General features: G+C 38.0%; 1 protein-coding gene across 1 annotated transcript in view; it reads right to left on the reverse strand.

Annotated features, from left to right (window-relative positions):
* The window catches only part of CDK14 (cyclin dependent kinase 14), a 568,043-nt gene that overhangs the window by 218,399 nt on the left and 325,239 nt on the right, over positions 1-24,405 (reverse strand). Inside the window, exon 9 of the mRNA XM_024765183.1 lies at positions 13,897-14,017. Within this exon, the coding sequence (XP_024620951.1) occupies positions 13,897-14,017 (121 nt within the window). The remainder of the gene's footprint in view (positions 1-13,896; positions 14,018-24,405) is intronic.

Consider the following 24,405-nt stretch of genomic DNA (forward strand, 5'->3'; position numbering starts at 1 on the left):
TGTGTATATATATATATATATATATATTTTTTTTTTTTTTTTTAATCACATTGCAAAGCTGTATTTTTGCTTTCTGGTGCAGTTACCTGAGCCAGAAATCCACGAATCATCTGAAACCCTTGCCCTTCCCCTATCACTCTCATTCAATCGAGTTCTCACATCCTAACTATTCCTAAATATTTCTCCATTCTGGCTTCCAACCACTTTCCCCCACTCTCCATTTTTTCCTTTTTCTCTACCTGTTCTTAAACTCTGTCCCTCTTCCCTACCCACAAATATCAGCTGTTTCACCCCCTGGTGGGGTACTTTTGTCCATGGCCTGGCCAATGTGTCCTCAACTCTAGCTTTGTTAACTTTGAAAGATGGCTCTGATGAGTCGGGCCAACTAATTACCACTTGGTGACACCTTCCGTGACCACCCCCCTCCAACCTATCCTCAACTATCCACCAAGGATAAATTTATCACCTTCCCCTCTGAGCCACCACTGTACTGACTGTATATCTGTGTTACAACTTATTACACTGTTTTTCCTTCTGATCTTGAAGGCATGGAAGGATCTTTCTCATCTTTATAAGCTCCAGGACCTAACCTGGTACCTGGTACAAAATAGGTGTTCAATAAATATCTTTCAAATAAAAGAATGAATGAATGAATGAATTATACAAACTATTCTGAGGAGTGTACACAAGAAACTGAAGTAGAGAAAGGAATTTGATTTAGAACTAATATCATATAAAATTAAACATTAGAAAAAATCAGTTCAGTCATTACATCAAAATATCTAAACCCTAACTTCATTTATGTCACTCTGAAGGAATTCCAATGGTCTCCATGGAAACCTCTGATTCAGCAGTACAATTTACTCGATTTTTAAAATTTAGAAATAGAGGGACTTTAGAGAGTGCCTAAGACAATGCCTTGATTTTTACATGTAAAGAAACCATATTACATGTTTAAATGTCAGCCCCAGAACCTGAAGCTGTGACTCAGAATCCTGGGCCAGTGAGCCTTCGTTATGCCACGCCGCCTCCCCAGTTAGAATGACGCGTCTTTATTTGATCAGTCTGGTCAGATTAAAAAAGAAGAAACGGAGATGGCGAATTCGTTCTCATTCCTGGTGACATAAATGCTAACAAGGATAAAAATATCAAAAGAAAGTCTATAAAATTAAGGTTTGGGCAGAAAAAAACCAATAAAACTATCCCTAAAGACTGAAGTCTATCACCATTGATAGTGTACTGAAAGAAGGATGGGTGTTTAAAGATGCTTGAAAATTTAAAACAGACTTCCATAGATAATGAAAACCCCAGAGATAAAAGTCTTAAAATAACAGCCACACAGGACTTCCCTGGTGGCGCAGTGGTTAAGAATCCGCCTGCCAATGCAGGGGACATGGGTTCGATCCCTGGTCCAGGAAGATCCCACATGCCACGGAGCAACTAAGCCCGTGCACCACAACTACTGAGCCTGCAAACCACAACTACTGAGCCCATGCGCTGCAACTACTGAAGCCCATATGCTCTGGAGCCCGTGCTCCTCAACAAGAGAAGCCACTGCAATGAGAAGCCCACACACCACAAAGAAGAGGAGCCCCCACTTGCCATAACTAGAGGAAGCTCGTGCACAGCAACGAAGACCCAACACAGCCAGTAAATAAATAAATAAATAAATAAAAGTAACAGCCACATATTATATAGATACCTGGGAATATTCAGACAGGAACATCCAGAAACCATTAACAATTGATACAAAAATTTAAATAGGAAAGGCCCTTACTGAGGACTACAATAAGGAAAAAATATAAAACTCAACATATTGCATTGAATAGCTGAGAAATATTATTTCTTGCACTATGGAACAACAAAGGAAGAGAGAGGTTCCATTCGGTTAGTCATTTAAAATGCTACCACAGAAAGCACTTCTCTCCAAGGAATAACTGTAGACCAGGCAGGCCAAGAAAAAACAAATTAATAAGCTTTCACATCTTTAATTTCTGTTTACATGACAGCTGATGCAAAACAAGGAAGTCATATTATAAGATTCCTTCCTGCAAATTTATTAATCGTCCTGCAATAATGTGGGGAATTAGGAAAAAATCGTTCACGGGTAATTATCTTAAAGATCAGAGCAAATGACACATTCAAGCAATCTTTTTAGAGAAACATATCTAGCATATCACAAAGACAAATCACTGCTGAAATCATGTAAATTACTCTCCTGAAAGAAGAATTCTGAACTTCAGTTTACAGAGTGGTAAGTTGATACATTCAGTTCCAGTCATCAAATGGCATAGCTGTACTTAGATGGTCTGTGGTTAAGAATGCTGGAATGAACACCACTAAGGTATACGACTAGATGGATGATACTTGACAGGGAAATGTTTGACACCCATCTGCTATGACAACCCTCTTACATAACACATGGAAGACCTGAAGGCAAAAACCTTCCCACTGTAAATCCTCATTGTCCATTTTTTGGTGAAGTCTATGGCCTTCTTGGAATATACTCAAGGGCTTGCCCTGGAATGTGGCTGTATAGATTAGACAATGCATACAGATTACAATGTGAATGATGCCCCCTGGAGTTGTGTGATGCTGTAACACTAGTGGGTGCTGCTGAAGGACAGGGACCAGGTCTTTTTCACTCTTGAACCTCTGGACATTCTGTAAGGTGTTGTTAAGTGAATGAATGAATGGCTGAACATAATCATGTTGTGTAAGGGAGATCTTAGTGGGAAGGAGGCTGGCCCTGAGACTCTAGAGGTTCTTTTTCCCTCTGTGCCACCACCAACCAGCTAGTGTGAACAGCATAACCAAGAATCTTCAGATTTGGGAGGCAGGGGTATAAAATGGCCATAAAACCTAGTAAAACAAAATTATGAATTGATTTCACTGGGTTGCTAAAATTCTGAAACAGTTTCTAAATTAAACATGTTAGGATTAAAAATGACAAACATGAAAATTTTTATAGTTGATATAATAAAGTTTTTCAATTTGTTGAGTCTACATTAGGCTATGAATATATTCTGTCTTCAGAAGCAAACATGGTGAAAGCTAGCTGTCAAGGAAGAACCACTGAATTTTCAATGAGAAAGAACAGAAATGCCTTGCCAGGCTCTACAGAAAATGCAATTATGTGAGTATCTCATTCTTAGAATCTACTGTCTCACATGGAAATACAGAGAAATATAAATGCCATACCAAAGATGAACAATCCACATGTGTACAGGAAAACAGGAAGCTACTCAGATTCTGTCCTTAGTAATTACTAAGTGCCTGTCACAGACTATAATTAAGTTTTCTTTTATATTTTAACGGAATTTAAAGCAGGCTGTTTCTTGGCCACTGATAGGCTATTTAGTTAAGTTTGACTTTCTTTTTCAATTATTGTACTATTTCTTTTTTTGCCCAATGTCATCTTTACCAATAGGAATCTAAGGACATTCCATTTGAAGAGCAAAACTGGAAAAAAAGAAAAACCCCAAATATCTAAGTTTATTGATTACATAATATAGTATCTAAAATCAAGAAAGCTACTAGTATATTTAAGTTACGTTAATTCATAGAGCAAAATACCAGTAAATGAAAATGTGATTCCCAATTAAAGTACATGCTAGATAATGCAGTGTCCTGAGGAATTAAATCACAAACGTCACAATAGCACAGAGGTCCCCACTTTCGTCCTTCAATGAACAGTATGAAGTAGACACCCAAGTCCCTTTACCAACAATGATGTGTATTTAAGCCCCTAGCTTCTCTCCAATCACATTGTCATTCAATCATATCTTCCCTGTGCATGTAAGATAACAATCTACTTTTTCACCTTCATTGGATTAGAAACTTCATATTGACTGGAACATTTGTTGAAAGAGTTTCACCGATTGCTTTTGCTTGTTTTAATAGTAAGCTCATGGTGGATTCACGCATTGCCATTGATCAGAGAACTACCTTCTGCAATCACTTCTTTCAATTCATGTAAAATTTTTATCTTTTAAAAAACTATCATTTCACATTCTATTCCTTTCCAGCACTAGCTTATCAGAAAGTGCTTGGCTTTCTTTTCACATTTGTTTTCATAAATAAAGTTGTCCTCACTACATTAACAGTTAAATGGTAAGGATTATAAATTTCCACAACCACACTAAGAAGCTGGCAGTCAAGATGCTCCTGCCTGCACCATGCTGTTGATTGGCTCCCACCCATCAGGACTTGCAACTCAAATCTGTGGCCAAGCAGTCACAATTTTCTCTAGGACAAGAACCTTAGCAGTCAACTGTCCATAAGTAAAGCCACGAATATTAAATTATCAACAAGAGTAGGACATTCGGTAAAATGTACACAAACTCCCCCTCCCTCCCAAAAGTGACTGAAGTGTCAGTTAAGGAATAACATTTTAAACAAGGATAAAATAGATGAGGACACACAAGAAGATGAGAGAGAATTTTTTTCATAAGTTGTGGATAAAGGTGTAGCAATCTAGGCAGACCATAAGCAGCTACAACTTCTCAAGTTATAGACTGAGTATTTACCTACAACAACTTAGAAAAGGCACACGACTTGGAATACGTAAGTTCTAGAAAGTGTAAAGGTGAGTCTGACAACTGGAAATAGGGTGGAGGATTGAATGTTTGTACAAACCAATTGACCCATAGGCCTTCTCTGACCATCTCTCACCCCAACCCACCAGCAGGACTGAGTGTTTATCCTCTGGAGAAATTAAATCCAAAAGTCCTCAAATTGAGGATAAAAGGTGAGAGCAGAGTGAGGCACAGAGCTGAAAAAAGGGAAATTAAGTAAAAAATGTGTTTAATTGGTCTGTGTATCTAATTGGCACCAACAGAAAAAGATACAATCAAAGCTCATTATCAAGCAATTTCAGAATACCAGGGACAGATATAAGAACCTAATACTTGCCAGGGAGAAAGTATGATGAGGCACACAAATGCTTGCAAATCTGAATGGAATCAGACTTTTCAGTAGCAATACTAGAAGCTCTAAAGAAAGTAAGCAATACATTCAAAATTCTGAGGGAAAAAAAACCCCTCATTATATACTCAACCAAAGTTTATCAATCATGTGTGGGAGCAGCATAAAGACATTTTGAGAAAACTAAGAGTTTGAAACTTATATTTCTAACACATTCTTTCTTAGGAAACTAAAGGAGGAAGACAAGGAATCCAGGAAACAAGGAATCTATAATCAGTAAAGGTCAGAAGGAAAATGTATCCAACCCAGAACAGACTCTGATGAATTTACTACTTACAGAGGTGTAACAGAACTAATAAGACATACTGAAACACCAAGAGGCTAGCAACAGCAGGAAGTCATTACTTGCCTTAGAACTAAAAGCCTGGAATTCCCCGGAGGTCCAGTGGATAGGACTCCATACTCTCACTGCCGAGGACCCAGGTTGCCATGTGGCACAGCCAAACCCCCCCACCCCCGCCAAAAAAGCCTAAAAGCCATTATTGCCCCTAGGATCATAAAGGCCAAATCTTATGGAAATCTACTGACAGCTAGAGCCATGAAAAAGTGCTTCCGCACAGAAGCTGTAGTTAGCCATTCTGAGAAATATAGGTTAAAGCAGGGAAGAAGTAGGGATGAATATATTCAATCCTCATACTTTTCCATTGCCTGAACTCGATTTGGAACCAGTAGCCAAGGCAGCTTGGAGGATGTATTCCCTAGGGGTTAGTCATCCAGGACATAGGGCAGGGAAGAAGAGGGTAGAGAACAGATTTGGAGGGAAACAGAGAACAACTAGCTTAGGACCTACAACAACAGGAGAGGGGGGAAACGGAAGTCCTAAGATGACAGATGTTCAGCTGTGCTAAGGCAAGAAATCAGAGAGCCGAGAGAGGAAAGTTTCAAGGAAAAGGTTGAGGGAGGGAGATGTCAAGAAAATTAAATGGAATTGACAGATTTGCTGATGTGTTTGAGCATTTGGAAAATATTTTCCATATATAATCGACAGATCTTTTATGACTATAAATAACAGTAGGGACAAAGACAACTAAACTAATAAAAAGCAGAGACAATCATAAAGTCCAGGAAAAACCAAAGGTTATACAAGAAAGAATACATAATCATGAATACTACTTAACTTCACCATGAATAATATTAATATTTACACATTAATATTTCAAAATGTGATATAGATTATATATTGGGAGAATGAGATGAAGGTGGAGTTGGGGGAAGGTTGATGGAAGAAAGTTAAATCTTTGTCTACTATACGCCTACTTAGTAGCAATGTCTAAAATAGTAACTTAGAGATGGCAATATAAACAATTATTTAAGATGTGGAGATAGATCCTAAAAGAGTTGAAAGTAGTAGTTACTTCTGAGAAATAGGATTAGAGGATGAGAATGAGTGAGGCAGGAGATTACTACTTTTGTTATTGTTACTACTGCGGCAGCTATTACTAACTAGTTATATCTGAAATAGGTTTAATTATTAAAATTTTCTGATTTGGAAACTGAAGATAAGGATAGTTAAGCGATCTGATCAACTAAATTCACACAGGTAAGGAGTGGCAGAGCCTAATTTAGGCTTTCAACGTATTTTCTACCATAACATGGCCTCCTCTATACAGCAAACCACTGTTAGTTACCTTGATCAGAGAATCAATAGCTACATGAAAAAATACACAACTTGTAAAACATAAAAGGCACTAGTGAACATCCAATGCTCTCCAAACTTGGAGTACTAACATATATTTCCAAATTAAACGCACGTGTGCACACACACACTCGCACGTAAGATGAGAACATCCTGGGCCGACATTTCTCTCTAAATCTCCAGACATAGACAGTATGTGAATCTCCCTAAAACCAAATACAACAGCTTTTATTTCTTTGATATATTCTATAGCACCCTTGGATTGTATACTTTAATAGAAATACAAAATATTTAGCTTGGCTGGTTGATGTTCCAAAAGCTGAATAAGAACACGATTTTCAACATTTATGGAGTCATATATTTCTTAAAGAATTTCCGCATTTATCCATCTCTTGCAGCTATGAACCAGTGAGGCAGCTAAGTATACCAAGGGCTATCTTAGTATCATGAAACTTAGTCATTGTGATTGGCTATTTAAATATTATCCACGGCTTCCCTGGTGGTGCAGTGGTTGAGGGTCCGCCTGCCGATGCAGGGGACACGGGTTCGTGCCCCGGTCCGGGAAGATCCCACATGCCGCCGAGTGGCTGGGCCCGTGAGCCATAGCCGCTGAGCCTGCGCGTCCACAGCCTGTGCTCCGCAATGGGAGAGGCCACAACAGTGACAGGCCCACGTATCACCAAAAAAAAAAAAAAAATCCAAAAACCAGTTGTGGGTGACCAATTACTTTGCCAACTTTGATACAAGTGGGCGGATTTTTATTTGTTTTAAAAATATTTAGTAGTGAAAACTACATATACAATGTCTCATTTTATATGTTATGATTCAGCCAGCCCATCATTAACAGGTGACCAAACACATCCACTGAAAACACACATACACTCTCTCTCACAAACACACTGATAAACAACATGGGACGTAATAACTATAACCACGCTAAGCTTCTGATAGTATAAGAGAACAGGTTCCCTTCAGCATTCCAAAGCCATCACTAAATGCAGCACTGTGGCAGCCACTCCATAATGTCATAATAATCTAATATTAGAGAACTATACTTTTGGAGACAATTTGTTATAAAGCAATGTAACAGAAGTTTTCCACAAGGAATAGTTTGTAGCCAGCACTCCTTCGGTGTGTATTAAGCACTCAAATGCATTGTCTCTTCTGACTACTAGTATTTAGCAAATTATTGCTCCAGTGCTTTATGAGTAAGAGGACCACATGTCACAGTTATATCCCTGTTTTATACCTATTGTCCTAGCAGAATTACTATTAACTCTAAAAAGTATCCTGGTATGGACAATATACTCTATGGTCATCGCAATTTTAAGGGACTTCAGTAGTGGGAGTGGCTCAGAAAGTACACTGCCACCAGGAGCTCAGCTTTTGTCCCCCAGACACCCTTCTGACTACCCCTGTTCTTTTGTCATGTTCTACTGCATTGTCAGTGGCTACACTGGCAAGTCATTTGGATCATGTATTATTTGAGCAGCTCTCAAGATCTCTTAAAGAGTTGTTACTTTTGAGAGTGACTAATTTGAATCCCCCTTGGTCTCATGACCTGATTAATTCGAATATGTGTAAATAATGTTGATAGATGATTTTATGTAGCCCATGAACTCAAATTCTCATTTTTTACTAGCATTCTTTTTTAAATGGACACATTCGTTTTAGCAGAAGCGGTAAATGAGTAATGGTTAGAAATTGTGAAAATACTTGCCAGTATAGATACTGGTCTCATTAAAATGTATTCAATCCAACGATTCATGTCTTAAGTTTATTTCAAAAAAACTCCACCCTGAATAAAATTATATAATATAGACTATTGATGTGAGGAGAGAAAGCAGTCTGCAAGGCTGTTGTGTGAGAGGTAAAGCCATCCACTTTGTTTGAAATATGCAAAGGATCCAACATGACTCAGATTATAACCTGAATTCTCAAAGAGGTATTTTACTTACTTGTGTTTTGGAATCACTTTACTAGTAAAATAAAAAACAATTGCTTATAAATCATCTTAAGAGATTATGTAATATGTTATAAGGAGAAAGGGCTTTGGAGTAGGTTAGCTCTGAGTTTGAATGTCAGCTCTATTTACTAACTATGACCCTTACTCTCTTATTTAGTCTCCCTGGGTTTTGTTTTCTTTCACTGTATCATAGAACAGTAGGTAAGTAATTAAAATGCATAAGAGGACTTAGAATACAGTTTGTGTTCAGTAAAAGTATCTATTATTGTTACCATTGTTATTACTATTGCTTAAGATGATTTATGATTCTTTCTCTTAAAACACTGGTAAACAAGCCTGAGTCCTTAGGAAACTTTATTTTATTACATAAATTTCCTTGGTTCAGGAGAGATCATTAAGGATGATGGCAGAACTCTATATTGCCAGTATGTATGGTGATTAGGCTTATTTAATAAAATGCAATGCTAAATGGCCTTATAATACTCAATAAATAGGCAATTTCTTTTCTGATATATGCAAAATCAATTTTGATGCAGACGTTTTTCTATATATCAAGATCGGTATGGAAATTTTTTTCTAACCACCCAGCTGCTACAATGTTAAATAAATTAATTTTAATCCTAAATCAGAGATGCTATAGAGAAAAGGGTGATTTAATATGCAATCTCATTACATTTGACAGGTTTATTTATAAATGATTTGCCCCACATTTTGACAAGCATAGTTAATATGTTAATTAGCTTTGAAAAAGATGATGAAAGGGAGAGACTGACATGCTATCATTCTTTACACACCATGTTGGGGAGCACTGGAATTGACACAAGGTGGTATCACTATATATTGTGCCCCCCCAAAAGCACCGTGATGATGAGATATTTATTAGCTACAGATTAACTTAGTCACTATGCTAAAAATTAATCCCTTAAAATAATCCCAAGTGACCTTCTGCTTTAGAAAACAAATGCCATTCTAAACACATTTATGAGCTTCTATAAAGGAATATAAGGCTTATTAAGAGCAATAACCTCGACAGCTAGAACAGAACTCCTTGACAAGGGAGGAACTACACAGATAAGCTCCTTTTCACATTTGCACTTCTCTTAATGTGGTTTTCAGTACTTGGTAAGCCTTTTTGGTTTAGAAGCTTAAAGATGATGTCCTATGCCTTGACTTTCAAAGAGTTATAAAATCCAAGAATTAAGGGAAGCTATACATGACACAAAGTCCAATTTGATTCCTCTGCTTAAACCCTCCTTCACGGAGGCAAAGGTGTCATAAAGCTATCTTTCTTGATGAGTTCTCAAATCACACACTGTATTCATGCATCACCACCATGCTGGAGACCTAGAGCAGTAAATCGTAACAGGGAGAGCTCTGACTTCCATCACTTGCTGCCAATGTTAATGAGTAAGTGTCTTCATTAATATTTTTATTGCCCGAAGCTATTTAAACAGAAAACTGGAAATTGTAACACTGTGTAGGGATCGTTAGTTTTTAGTTACTACCCCACTGCCCCAGGATGGTAAATGAACTGTAAAAATAGCCTGAAACCACTGCCACCTGCCCCCCTGCTACTGTCTATGGGTTAATATTTGTACTTCTCTTTGGTGCAGCTGAGCCATGACTCAATTATAGTCCCATTTCTAGATCTTTGAATACCCAGCATCAAGGTCACTAATTATGCAAAAATCATTGCCCTGTGAACTTTTCTCTAACTGGAAAAATACATACGTTTTACCTGACTTATAGGAAAATAACAAAATGGCTTTAAGAAAATGGCTTGGAATGAAATCAGATTCAGAGTGACAGGCATAGCACAGACATAACTCAGATTTTAGGGCTTAGAAATGTAGAGCCAATAAGCATGGGAAACTGCTCCAACATAACACATTTACTATTTGCTTTTGGCAATGAATAATATTGGCATGCAGACAAAAGGGCATTTGGGGTCTATTATTTTATATCAGTTTTCCTCCCTTCCACTTAAATAACCATCTTCTTCTTATGCTTCATTATGTCTCTGCTTAAAGCAAATTGGCAGAAAGCAACCAAGCCTTCTTCCTTAAGAGAATGGACACCAACAGGCACATACATGTCACAGAAAGGTTGGGGGCAGGGCGAGTGGAGAGGCACAGACTGGAAGTCAAACATTATATATCACAAACAGACATATTAGCAAGTCCCAATCCATGCGGTTCTCTGTACTTTAAAGAGCACTTTCAAAGGTTTGGGAAAAATTAGCCACTAGTGTATAAAAAATAGCTTCTCCTCATTCTGAGGGTAGAGTCTTAACTGCACTGCCAAGCAACTAAGACAAAACTGGCTCCAAGCCACAAATATTTCCAAACTATGTTCTATTAGCAGAGTCCTTAACTGACCTCACTGAAAAACAATCTAGAATTTCCATTCTCAAAACGTAGAGAAAAACACTCTATAACTCATACAGATCTACAGCACAGAAAAATAAATATATCCACGTGTACACAAAATGTTGCGTATATTTTCAGTGGCTTTACAGATGCCCAAATCCCATTCCTAAGGGGTTGTTGGAATCTAAATTAAGTAAATCTACACTGTACCCTACATCACAAGGAACTTGATTATTTTCTCTCCATAAAACGTTCGGATCAGGGCTTCCCTGGTGGCACAGTGGTTAAGATTCCGCCTGCCAATGCAGGCAAAATGGGTTCAAGCCCTGGTCTGAGAAGATCCCACATGCCACGGAGCAACTAAGCCCATGCACCACAACTACTGAGCCTGTGCTCTAGAGCCCGTGAGTCACAACTACTGAGCCCACGTGCCACAGCTACTGAAGCCTACATGCCTAGAGCCTGTGTTCTACAACAAGAGAAGCCACCGTAACGAGAAGCCTGCGCACCACAATGAAGAGTAGCCCCCGCTCGCTGCAACTAGAGAAAGTCCGCATGCAGCAACGAAGACCCAACGCAGACAAAAAGAAAGGAAGGAAGGAAGGAAGAGAGGGAGAGAGGGAGGGAGGGAGGGAGGGAGGGAGGAAGGAAGTTTGGATTAAAAATATCAGGGAAGAAGCCAAGCCTCATCACAGCCTAATTTACTAAAAGTCAAGATTATTTAGGGTAGAGCAGTGAAGTAAGTACAGGGCAAGAAGATAAATGACACATGCTGAAGCTTTATTGAGGTCATAAATATTATGTGAACATGTAGCTGAATTCTGTATGTAGGGCATCATCATTCATGGAAGATGATTCATGCTATCAAATAGCCATGTGCTATGTGAACTGTTTTACTCTGAACACAATTGTGAGTCTAGAAAAGGGATTTTTCTATTAATAAATGACCTTTTCAACATTCACTATTAAGCCTTTCTGATTGCTAAAAAGGAGGTTATTCCCTTATTTGATTTAGATCACACTAGACTGGAAACTCATCGTAGTTTATCATTAATAATAATTACACATTAAACCTTGCCACTCTTTGGGCCTCCTATAATAGAATTTTAAGTTTTGCTAAACCATTGTGTAAAACTGTGACTCTAAAAAAATTAGCCACTAGTGTATAAAAAATAGCTTCTCCTCATTCTGAGGGTAGAGTCTTAACTGCACTGCCAAGCAACTAAGACAAAACTGGCTCCAAGCCACAAATATTTCCAAACTATGTTCTATTAGCAGAGTCCTTAACTGACCTCACTGAAAAACAATCTAGAATTTCCATTCTCAAAACGTAGAGAAAAACACTCTATAACTCATACAGATCTACAGCACAGAAAAATAAATATATCCACGTGTACACAAAATGTTGCGTATATTTTCAGTGGCTTTACAGATGCCCAAATCCCATTCCTAAGGGGTTGTTGGAATCTAAATTAAGTAAATCTACACTGTACCCTACATCACAAGGAACTTGATTATTTTCTCTCCATAAAACGTTCGGATCAGGGCTTCCCTGGTGGCACAGTGGTTAAGATTCCGCCTGCCAATGCAGGCAAAATGGGTTCAAGCCCTGGTCTGAGAAGATCCCACATGCCACGGAGCAACTAAGCCCATGCACCACAACTACTGAGCCTGTGCTCTAGAGCCCGTGAGTCACAACTACTGAGCCCACGTGCCACAGCTACTGAAGCCTACATGCCTAGAGCCTGTGTTCTACAACAAGAGAAGCCACCGTAACGAGAAGCCTGCGCACCACAATGAAGAGTAGCCCCCGCTCGCTGCAACTAGAGAAAGTCCGCATGCAGCAACGAAGACCCAACGCAGACAAAAAGAAAGGAAGGAAGGAAGGAAGAGAGGGAGAGAGGGAGGGAGGGAGGGAGGGAGGGAGGAAGGAAGTTTGGATTAAAAATATCAGGGAAGAAGCCAAGCCTCATCACAGCCTAATTTACTAAAAGTCAAGATTATTTAGGGTAGAGCAGTGAAGTAAGTACAGGGCAAGAAGATAAATGACACATGCTGAAGCTTTATTGAGGTCATAAATATTATGTGAACATGTAGCTGAATTCTGTATGTAGGGCATCATCATTCATGGAAGATGATTCATGCTATCAAATAGCCATGTGCTATGTGAACTGTTTTACTCTGAACACAATTGTGAGTCTAGAAAAGGGATTTTTCTATTAATAAATGACCTTTTCAACATTCACTATTAAGCCTTTCTGATTGCTAAAAAGGAGGTTATTCCCTTATTTGATTTAGATCACACTAGACTGGAAACTCATCGTAGTTTATCATTAATAATAATTACACATTAAACCTTGCCACTCTTTGGGCCTCCTATAATAGAATTTTAAGTTTTGCTAAACCATTGTGTAAAACTGTGACTCTATTGAAATTAAACTTACTCTGATATTTTTAAAAAGTAATCATTTAATTTCATTTTGGATAATTGGTACCAACAGTTTTCAGGGGTATATTGTACCAAATTTAGTACCTTACAGTCACAGCAAAATTTTCAGACCACTTATCTGATTTCTGTTGTGAATTTAAACATGCTCCTACGACTTCCAACCTATGCTGCTGTTTGGAGATATACACTTCCTTGTTATAAAATAAATCTACAAACTAAGACCCTTAGGGAGAAAAAGCACCAAACTGACAGCTAGAAAAATGTCTCTGCCCCTGTCCATCAAGAACCATTAGCAGACACCATCTGTAAGGGAGTCCCTGATTAGGGAACATTCCCAATTATGTTTTCAAAAACTCCAGTGGTATTGCCACACACAGGCCAACACTCCAGCACCATTAATCTTCATTCAGACTGTTAGGATGTTTGTCTAGGCTTGACCCAGACCAAGCACTATAGATAAATTAGCTAGAGTAAAGCTTCCATTTCTCACCACATGTCAAGGCAGGTGGAATATTCTGTCGAGCCCAGGAGGACATCTGGAGGTCTGTACCACAAGGTAACCACTTCATTGGAGTATGTGTGGCTAGGGACGGATTTTGCTCTTGCAAGACCTGTGGGTTACATGAAACATAAAGAAGTTTAATAGGCATTAATAAAACAAGGGAATTTAAATTTGAATGTTCACAGTTTTAAAAGGTCAAAGGTGATATTATAATACAGAATCACGAATGCAATGTCAAGGTTACTGGAAAGGTTGGGGAAAGCATTATTGTGGTCTACCTGTTTCAAATACATGCTAATAACCAATAAATCATTTATATTTCCTAATATAGCACCAAGAATCTAAAAAAAAGTATTCCAGGAGAGTAAACAAACAATTCATAAACTATTTGATACTATGCAGAAGCTTGGAAATCTCCTGGACTTTCCAAAGAATGTCTCGTGGTACTTTAGTTCTGAGAGTTACAAATAAGTGTGATATGGAAAAGTCCCAAGGTCAAATACCTTTGAGATGGTTTAAAAAGTAAAACAGGTTTCCGTACTGTGAGACTTCTCAGTGCCCTTAATTTTTCTAATGTGTACGGTGAATCTGAAAGATAAGAATATGACTCTTTTCTCAAAGGGTTTTTCCAAAACTTCTTTTGGTTTCAGGGTTCTGTCAAACACTCACTAAGAAATGCTTATTCGGGAGGTTCATTCGAAAACCGCGTAAAAAATAATTATAAAGGAACCGTTAAATAAATCTGGTATGTGGAAATGATGAGATACCATATAATAAATGAAATTGTTTTCTAAGAATGTTTAAAAATTGGGAAAGTGGTCACAATAAAATGTTAAGTGATAAATTACATGCAGTTTGACCTCACAACCATAAATATTTACGCACTGAAAAAAGACTGGTGGAAAATATATTTGAATAACCTTAGTGGTTAGTTCTGGACTACAAGATTATCTGTTTTTTTTTTTTTTTTGCGGTACGCGGGCCTCTCACTGTTGTGGCCTCTCCCATTGCGGAGCACAGGCTCTGGACGCGCAGGCTCAGCGGCTATGGCTCACGGGCCCAGCCGCTCCGCGGCATGTGGGATCTTCCCGGACCGGGGCACGAACCCGTGTCCCCTGCATCGGCAGGTGGACTCTCAACCACTGCGCCACCAGGGAAGCCCTGGTTTTTTAATTTAATAAGTTTTTCTGAGTTTTTTCCAAGTTTCCTACAATTAATACATAATTCCTTTAAAAAACACAAAATCTATAGATATTATTTTTTTAAGAGAAAAAATGTGTGATAGCTTTCTATCTGAGTATGTTCATTAATGACAAGTGTAAAGTATTATTTATCACTGTGATGCTCAAAGCGAATAAACATTTTTACAGTGAACCTACCATAACATATTTATTTTAATGTTTTGATTATTTAAATTTTTATGTAGTACTTAGGAACATAACTTTTCTCAGTTTATTAAACACTTGGTATTCCCTTTACTGTATTATATGTAAATGTTAAAATTAATAGAGCATCTGGTGAGAAGATGAATTTCTAATTAGTTCAACTATGGTTACAATAACTCAATTTTTCCTACCATGCAGTTTTTATAACAACACAATGGCATATTATAAATTGACTAATGTTTATAAGTATTCCATATTAAAATATACAGATTATACACACACAAACATACCTATACATGTACTGCCCCTAACTTTTCTGCACATGAATAGAATAACTATTTCTGATAACAGATTTCCATAGTAACCTCTACTCCTTTTCTCTGCAAGGTTTTATCCTACCTCAAAGCAGGCAAAACTGAACAACAGATAAAACAGTCAGGGTGGTAAAGTGTTTCCAGAGTTTAGTAATCTCATCAAAAAGTTTAGTTCCTCAAATGAGCATGTTTCTATACAGACTAAAGAGCTAATAAGCACAAGTCCTTAAGTAGGTTCTGACTCGTTCCATATGCTGTTGTCAAGGCAAATGGGATGCCAAAAACATTCAGGCTAGATTCCCTTGGTTTTGCCAAGTCCCTGTTGACAGAAAGCTAGGCCAGAGGGATAGGAGAATTTAAGAATATGAGATTTTCTTTGACAGCTCAGAAGACCAGACTGGTTACAGAAAATTGTGATACCCCCAGTATATATATATATATTTTTTGCGGTACGCGGACCTCTCACTGCAGTGGCCTCTCCCGTTGCGGAGCACAGGCTCCGGACGCGCAGGCTCAGCGGCCACGGCTCACGGGCCCAGCCACTCCGTGGCACGTGGCATCTTCCCAGACCGGGGCACGAACCCGTGTCCCCTGCATCGGCAGGCGGACTCTCAACCACTGCGCCACCAGGGAAGCCCAGATACCGCCAGTTTTAAAGGGAGAACCAGACCTCAAAATTACCTAGAAATAGTATAAATCTAAATAATGATATGTGACTTCAGGTCAGTTATGCCCACTCTGAATATAAGTTTGTAAAACTGATTAAATATTTATGAAAAATATAAACAGAAAAAGCTCTTCATCTACATTATTTTTCTCCATCTCATGTTTCAGTCAAGGACTGCCCAAACTTCATTCACATGGGTCACACAGCTTCCCAAATCAACAATGAAAATGAGTTTTCAATATCTAACTCTTCAATGTGTTAAGACAGTTTCTTAAAGTGGTTTGCATGTAAATGTGTCATATTGAAGCATGTTATTATATTTTTAAGATACATTCTTCTGTATCACTTGAGAAAAACTCTCACATCTCACTTTAATAGAGTCAATTAAAACATAATCTTGTAGAGAGTGTCCTGTATATTGTTAAACAAAAGGTTTTTACCCTAAAAATATTTCTGTTCAGTTAAAAAGATAAATAAATGCCAAAACTTTTCAGGGAGGGAGCACATTATTAAAACAATGACTCAAAAGAAAAAAAAAGTACACCTTGAAGTAGAAATATACAACTGCATTTTTAAATAAATATATTTAGTAAAGATATTGCTATGTATTTATACAGTTCATGCATCAAAACACGCTCACTATGCAAAATTTATTAAACTGCATCCTCCGGCTGAAGGAAAACTGTAGGACAGGATTAATTAGCACAGCATGTGTGAAAGCTTTCTTTCTCTGTTCCTTGTCAGTTGCTATGGTTACACTACAGGAAGAAAGCTACAATACCTTCTAAAAAGGATGAAGTTCATGGGTTATTATCAAAACTTCTTATATTAATGTTCAGTTTGAATTAAGAGTCAAAAAGCAACGTGAAATGCTAACTAGATGAGTATAGGTTATTTATACACTGCTGCTTTGACTGAGTGTGTACATATGAAAGGGTGCATGTTCCTTAGGGCACCTAAAATGGCTTGCCTAACGATTCAGAGTATCCAACTTGAAGATGTTACCACTTCTAACTAAGGAAAGACCCTAAGAGTGGAGCAAAAAATCCTATCATTCAAGCCCTCTTGCCAGTTATTCAAAGTTGGACAACCTTGATTCTAGCTAGCATAGTAGAATCTTAGATTTCCAGAAGAGTTAAGAAGCTTTACAGGTAAGCTCTTACCCAAGGAAAAAATTCCTTTTCATATCTCTATAAGATGGTCTAACTTCTGCTGCCACCCTGAGCCTGGTTCTACCCTCTGGCAGGGACACAAAGTAAATCATGTGACAGTTCTTCCAACATTTGCCTCCAGAAGCCCAGCCCTTCGGTGCCAAACAATGGAGATTCTTCAGACTTTATCTTAAAAGTTCTCTCAGCTGCAGTGGATACAGCTGACCACTCCCATTCTTTTAAATTTACTCCCTTGACTTCTCAGTTATGGAAGAGATAATAGGAGTGACTTGGTCTGCTTCTGGAATCTTCCTCTATCTGCCCCATAACTGCTGGACTTGTCTAGAGTTATATATTTAAACCAGTGCTTTCTACATGTATACACTCTGTGGGTAACTGGCTAATGCTATGTTTTAACTGTCATCCCTAGGTGACTTCTCTTAAGATTTTATCTCCAGCTCATACTTGTCTGTGGGCTTCAGATCTGGGTCTACCCAATTCCTCACTAGACAGAGGGATGAGGATGTCCTACAGGCACTAACCACAAGTTACAACCACTAACCACTGGACCCCAACCACAAGTCTCTATGGCCAATTGCATCGTTAATACAGGGAATATGCTGTGAGTCCAGGGTCAAGTGCAATTTACTAGTAAACTGTTATACGTTCCCCAAACAGTAAAAATTTCTTTTAGCTGTACACTCATGTTCATTAGATTTCTATTCTATGCACATCTAATTATTCTTTCAAATTCTAATGCATCCTTTTTGCAGGTAGTAACATTGGTTAGAGACTTGAGTTATCCCTCTGACTCTATGGAGAAAATTGCTAAAACTAGCATTGGGGTCCAAGAATACTAATTCCCATGTCTTTGCTTTGACTAAGGAATTGAGGAAGAACTGGCAACACTGACTTGTTTCTTTTGAATTAAGTGGAATAATGACAAAAGGTAGATGGACTTGCAAAAGCCAACTAAAATACAATCTAAAGGAATATCTCTCACCACTTCAGTCTTTCCAGAGGATGTGCCACTGTTTTGTGCTTGTCAGTGGTTTTGTATTTTATATTAGAGCAACTCCCACACGTCTCTCTCACCTTACCTCATTCCCCACACTGAATGATCAGAAAAAGAGTGTCTTGCTCTTAATCGCAAAATCAATATTTCTAGGAAAGGGGCTCCTTTCTTCACAGCTTGATTCCACACAGACATGACATACTTGGGTAACAGTTTACCATTAGGCTGTCAGGCTGAAAAGGGGAAGACTTCTCTATTCCGTTAGCTAGTCCACGGAGTAAGGGCAGAGGAAGGCTTTTGTATTTCTTTCCCATTCCGCAGTCCTGAGAACTGGCCTGGAATTTATTTTAAACTGACATTTTTAATGGTGTCCTCTCCCTCCTAGAGGGTTTACAGTAAGTATCTGATGATGTGCTAAAGCTATTTTTAAAAATCCATTATTGCTGCTCTTACAGTATATCAATAAACAACCATCAATCAAAACAAAACAAAAAAGCATTTTCTTCTGGTGTTGTCCAGAGTTTTGGCTTTAACCTTTTGCCTCTGCACTTGACAAGTTTTCCTGGAGGATCTGATTTACTCCCATGTGTTCAGTTACTATCTGTCTGCTGAAGATCCCAAATATGTATCTCTACTATCAATCTTCCCCTAAAACTTTAGATTTCTAAATAAAAAATGTCAACTTAGATCCTCCATATATATCTTTAAGATTTTTATTGTCCCCAATTTTCCAACCATTACTACCCCCTCCAGTGTTCTATAACTCACCACTAAACATCACCATCCATCCATTCACCGAAGCCGGAAGTCTTGTTTTGTTATAGGCTACTTTTGAAACAGGAGGGAAGGGGGCAGGGCACAACCTTTAAAAGAATGACATAGCCCGAGGACACGACATAAACTGATTAGAACCAAGTAGGTCCAAGATGGCGGACTTCCACTAGACCTTGAGCCTCAGTATACGCTGACTGTAACACATCAGCAAGCTAAATGACACACCCACAGGTGCCATGACAGTTCCAAGGCTGACTCTAAAAGTAAAAGAGTGGGTAGTGGCCCAGTTCCTGGAAATTCCCACCGCTTCCCCAAAATAGCTGGAATACTCTCCCCACTCATTAGCCTATGAAATTACCCACCCCAATAAAAACTGACAACCCCATACCCCGGGCCGCTCTCCCCTTCTGAGATGGACCATACTCTGACTGTGAGGTGTGTTTCTCTCTAAATAAATCTACTTCCTACCTATCAACTTTGCCTCTCACTGACTTCTCTCTGCGATGAGAGATCAAGAACCTGAACTTCATTAAGTCCTGAGACCAGGTGTGTGACCTCAGTTGGAAGAGCGTGGGTTCAAGTCCCAATCTGAGTTGCACAGTTTCACTTCCACTTAAAAAATTCAATGGATTTTACTTTATAATTGCTCTCTTTTCTTCCTTCTCCTTAGGTCCTCATCATCATCTCTTGCTAGAGTATTACACTAGCCTCAGGTCTGTCCATGGCAAATAGTTATCAACTTCGAAATACATCCTAGACAATAAATGACCTACATTTACTGAGATTAATTTTACTGAAAATTAAAGTTTAACTGGAACATTCTTCAGTGTGAATAATAAAAGACTTGAATGCCCAATCTTCCCCTATAAGCATCCTCCAAACCTCTTGCCCCATATTTGCCATAACAGAAAGCAGGAAGTGTGAGCATTTTAGGGACAGGCCTATGTTTTTTATACACTTAATATCACATGGTGTTTCTTAAAGTGGAAAAAAAGTTCTGAGATAACAATTATAATCTCCTTTTCTTTCCTTTAAATGAAACATCTTTGTTTTTTTTTTTTTTCTGTCCAGATTTCTACTTTAACAGAAGCTACTCTTTACAGGATACAAAAATCCCTTTCAAATGTTATGACTGGCATTTGTCAGAATCTTTCAACTGAATAAGAGTAACCTCTGAAAACAAACTCTAATTAAAATGAAATTAAGTCCAGAAGACATTAAAACATGTTAAGGCAATATTTTATTTTGTTCTGATTATATATATATATATTTTTTTTTTTTTTTTTTTTTTTTTTTTTTGGGGACAGGCGGACTCTCAACCACTGCGCCACCAGGGAAGCCCTGAATTTTTTAAGTTAATAAATTATGCCTAACTTCTGTCTATCCTCAAGGGCACTTCTTTTATATCTTTCATTTGAAATAACAGAAATGATCATAATATTTTAATAAAGACATTCTAAACAAGAAAGGAAATTTTCAAAGAATTAAATTTTTTATATAGAAAGACTTTATTTTCTATTTTGCATAGAAGATAAAAACAATATATTCCTCTGGGAAATACTGCTTTACATGAAATTAATAGGAGTGGTGGTAAGACCAATTAGTCAGAGTTCTTTGGCTGCCTACCATATAAGAAACATGCTTTTGCTACCACAGCAGTAGTCTGCATATCAGAAGACTTGTGATAAGAAAAAAACGAAATGCCTGACAGTCGTTCTGACACTAACGAGTTAGTTGTGTCTCCTTGATTAAGTCACTTAAGCTCTCTTGCTTATGTGTACAATAAGGGGGCTGAGATCAGAGTCATCAAACTACGGCCTATGAGCTGGCTACCTGTCTTTGTAAATAAATTTTGCTGGAACACAGCTACGTCTGTTCTTTCACGTATTGTCTATGGCTGCTCTTGTGCTCTGCAGCAGAGTTGAGTAAGTACAACATGTAAAGCTACAAAATTTAGTATTTGACCTTTAAGAAAAAGTTTGTTGACCCATGGGCAGACTAAGGAAACTTTAAAGTCCATCTGGGTACTAAAACTCAGTGATCCTAAGAAAATATTACTAAGAACCTTGTTCATTAAATGTATGAAGGTCATATATGCTCAAGTTCTTAAAAAGCCCTTTTAAGTAAGTAATTCCACCTCACTGATCCCATCACATCGCATCTGCATTAGCAGAAAAATGCAAAATCATTTTCAAGAGCGTATACATGAATATATCATCATTTTCACAGTTCACTGGTTTACATTTTATTTTCTAGTTTCTGCTTCTCAGTTAATGAAACTCATAGTTATTATTCCAATGCTAGATGACAACACAATATAGAAAATGAATTTCATAACCTGACTAAATTGGCAATTTTGATGAATTTCCATATCCATGATGATTTGTTTCCAGTTTTGAAAAATTAAAGGTAAAACATACCAAATTCATCATAAGAATCTAAGTTTTAAATCAAGACATAATACTCAGAATTTTTAGGCCATTTGCTTATAAATATGTATTTATATACCAAAAATATTATGAGCATGCATTTGTATATGTTAAAGAGAGATTATTTATTGAACAACTGTAACTATAATTAGGTCAAATAAACTAAGAATAATTACGATTTTATGCCAGAGGTGTGCTTTGTGCTTAATATGAAAGAAGCCAATGTATAAAGATGAAATTATCACACATACATAACATTCGAAATAACAACCTATGCTCATTAATTTTTTTAGCTTTGAAGAAAAATAATAAATCAGAGTGAGTGTTCCTCTTGGAGACTTTATGAGAAAATCATTCCCATTTCCTTCCTAAACCACCTAAAATTTTGTAAAAAGGAGGGGGGACAATACCCTTACCTAGTCTTACCATAGGTAATATAAAAATATGAGAATCTGTAGATAATATGCTAGTGATTGTAATAGAGGCAAACTTGATGAGAAATTCCTGAGCAGTCACAATCTGTTGGGTATTCTGAGGGTTTTAAGGTGTGATGTCATTTAATCATTGAAATAACCTAGAAGGTAATATAATTATTAGTATCCCAATTATACAGACAGGAAACTAATTTACCCCTTGGTCGACAGTAATAAGTGGCTATGCCCGGATGTGAATGCAGCCAGTGTCACCGCCTCCCCAGAAAGACTGGGCATCTGGGAACAAACATGCTCCTGGGCTCCAGATGGGCAGTGGCATAGACTGAGTGGGTCCAAACCCCAGAGCGGTGACAGGTCAGTCTTGTGAGAGAGGGAGAGGGATGGGGTGAGGACAGGGGACAGAGGAAAGAGAAGTGGGGAGAAAACACAGCTGGTTTTACTGAAAGGAGGTTCCAAAAGAATAAGTAAACTCAAGTGAAAATGACTGACATTGTCTAGAGGGTCTCATAGAACAATCAGACCAAAAGCCCTCAAGGAAAAGAGAAGTTTGATAAGAGAAATGCTCAGGAACCTTCAAATTAGGGTTTGGTTGCTTAAATACTAACAGTTCTTATCAGCTGCTTTGTTTGTCTGTTTTAAAGTGGAAGTTGGCAGAAAGCAGTAGCCCCAGAAACGGAGTAGTTAGCCAGAAGGCTGTGGTAACTTGGAGAGTAACCGCTAGGAATTCGATTGTTTTTTGGGGGGATGCTCTTTATCTTACAGGACCCCAAAGGCTCATTGTTTTTTTCCAGAAACCCCAAACTTGGGTGTGGTTAAAGCTAATCTGAAGGATATGCTCTTCTGAGGTGTCCTAGCTGAAGTGAATTTTTAAAATATTCCATGAGATGAAAATAGGCAGCTATGCTCAAACTTGAACTAAGAGGTTTTTATGTTTTTATAAGGGTAAATGTCCAACTAAATCAGTTCAAATTAATGAGGAAATCATTGAGCCAATTCAAGGGAAAAAAAAGGTTTAGGTCATGCTAAGTCATTATGATATTTTAAAAATTTTATGGTTGTTGCCCAATTTTTGTGAATTATTTTCTCCCATGCTTTTACTTTTTTTCTTTTCTCTTTTCATACTATTTGAACAGAGGTCAAGTTATAGTTTGGGGTCTCAACACTGTACTCAGTACAGGATTTCAGACATCATAATGAGAAGAAAATGTCTACTAAAAGACATGAACATTATTTTGATGATTTTTAAACTTTATTTGGATGATTTTAAAACATGTTTTATGACATCTGGTGACAATCTTGGTTGTCCTGATACTGGAGTTGGGCACTACTAACATATAAATAAACTTTAAATCTCCAAAAGGAGGTATATTGAGCATCTGGGGAATATTTTCAAAGATACATTAATTCCATGAAACAAACATATATCACAATCACTGCAGAGATGAGTCATATAGCTTTTGTGCTGGAAAGAATCTAAGATAGTCTGTCTTCTATATTATCATTTTTTATAAGGAAGTTGAGGTCCACAGTTGTATCCATTCTGCCTCTACTGTTTCAAATCCATTCCCTTCTTTTTGTGCTCACTGCACTGTCATTTTAGGCCTTCATACTTATTCTTCTGGGTCTTGAATCTTAGAAAGAGCTCCTCACTGGTTTCCCAGCTGCCACATTTGCCCTTCCTATTCCTTCTCCATAGTCTGAGGAAGAGACAGTTCCCTGTAGTGTGTAAGAGCTTCCTCTGTGTGCTCATGTGGGACCACCACTTACAAGCTGTGTGATTTGGGGCAAGTGATTAACCTAGCTGACTTTTAGTTGCTTCATGTGTGAAATGCATGTGGTAACTTTGCTGGATATTCTCTATTTGCCTCTCCTGATGTATTTTTTTTTTTTTTTTTTTTTTTTTTTTTTTTTTATAAATCTGTTTTAATGGGGGAAGTAAATTATAATTGTATATCTGCACATTTCAGGCAGGTGGACTCTCAACCAATGCGCCACCAGGGAAGCCCTCCTGATGCAGCCTTGACTCTTCCTCCTTCCTGTTCTCTGCTGACCTTAATGAGCTTGTAATTACAGAGTTGTTGGTCCCCTGGCCTCAAGTGCAGTTTGGCCAGTGGGAGGCACAAGGACCAAAAATCAGAGGGAAGGAAAAAAGTGAGGTTGGTGTACATTTTTACCCTTGGCTCCTTCCCATCTGGACAGGAAAATGGCTGTGGCTAAGTACTCCCTTGGAAGGCTACCACTCTTTCTTTTTCTTTTTTTTGGCCACGCTGTGCAGCAAGTGGGTGGGATCTTAGTTCCCTGACCAGGGATGGAACCCACGCCCCTGCA

The sequence above is a fragment of the Neophocaena asiaeorientalis genome, unplaced genomic scaffold (genome assembly GCF_003031525.2).
Source record: "Neophocaena asiaeorientalis asiaeorientalis breed wild unplaced genomic scaffold, Neophocaena_asiaeorientalis_V1.1 scaffold63, whole genome shotgun sequence".
Classification (NCBI taxonomy): Eukaryota; Metazoa; Chordata; class Mammalia; order Artiodactyla; family Phocoenidae; genus Neophocaena; species Neophocaena asiaeorientalis.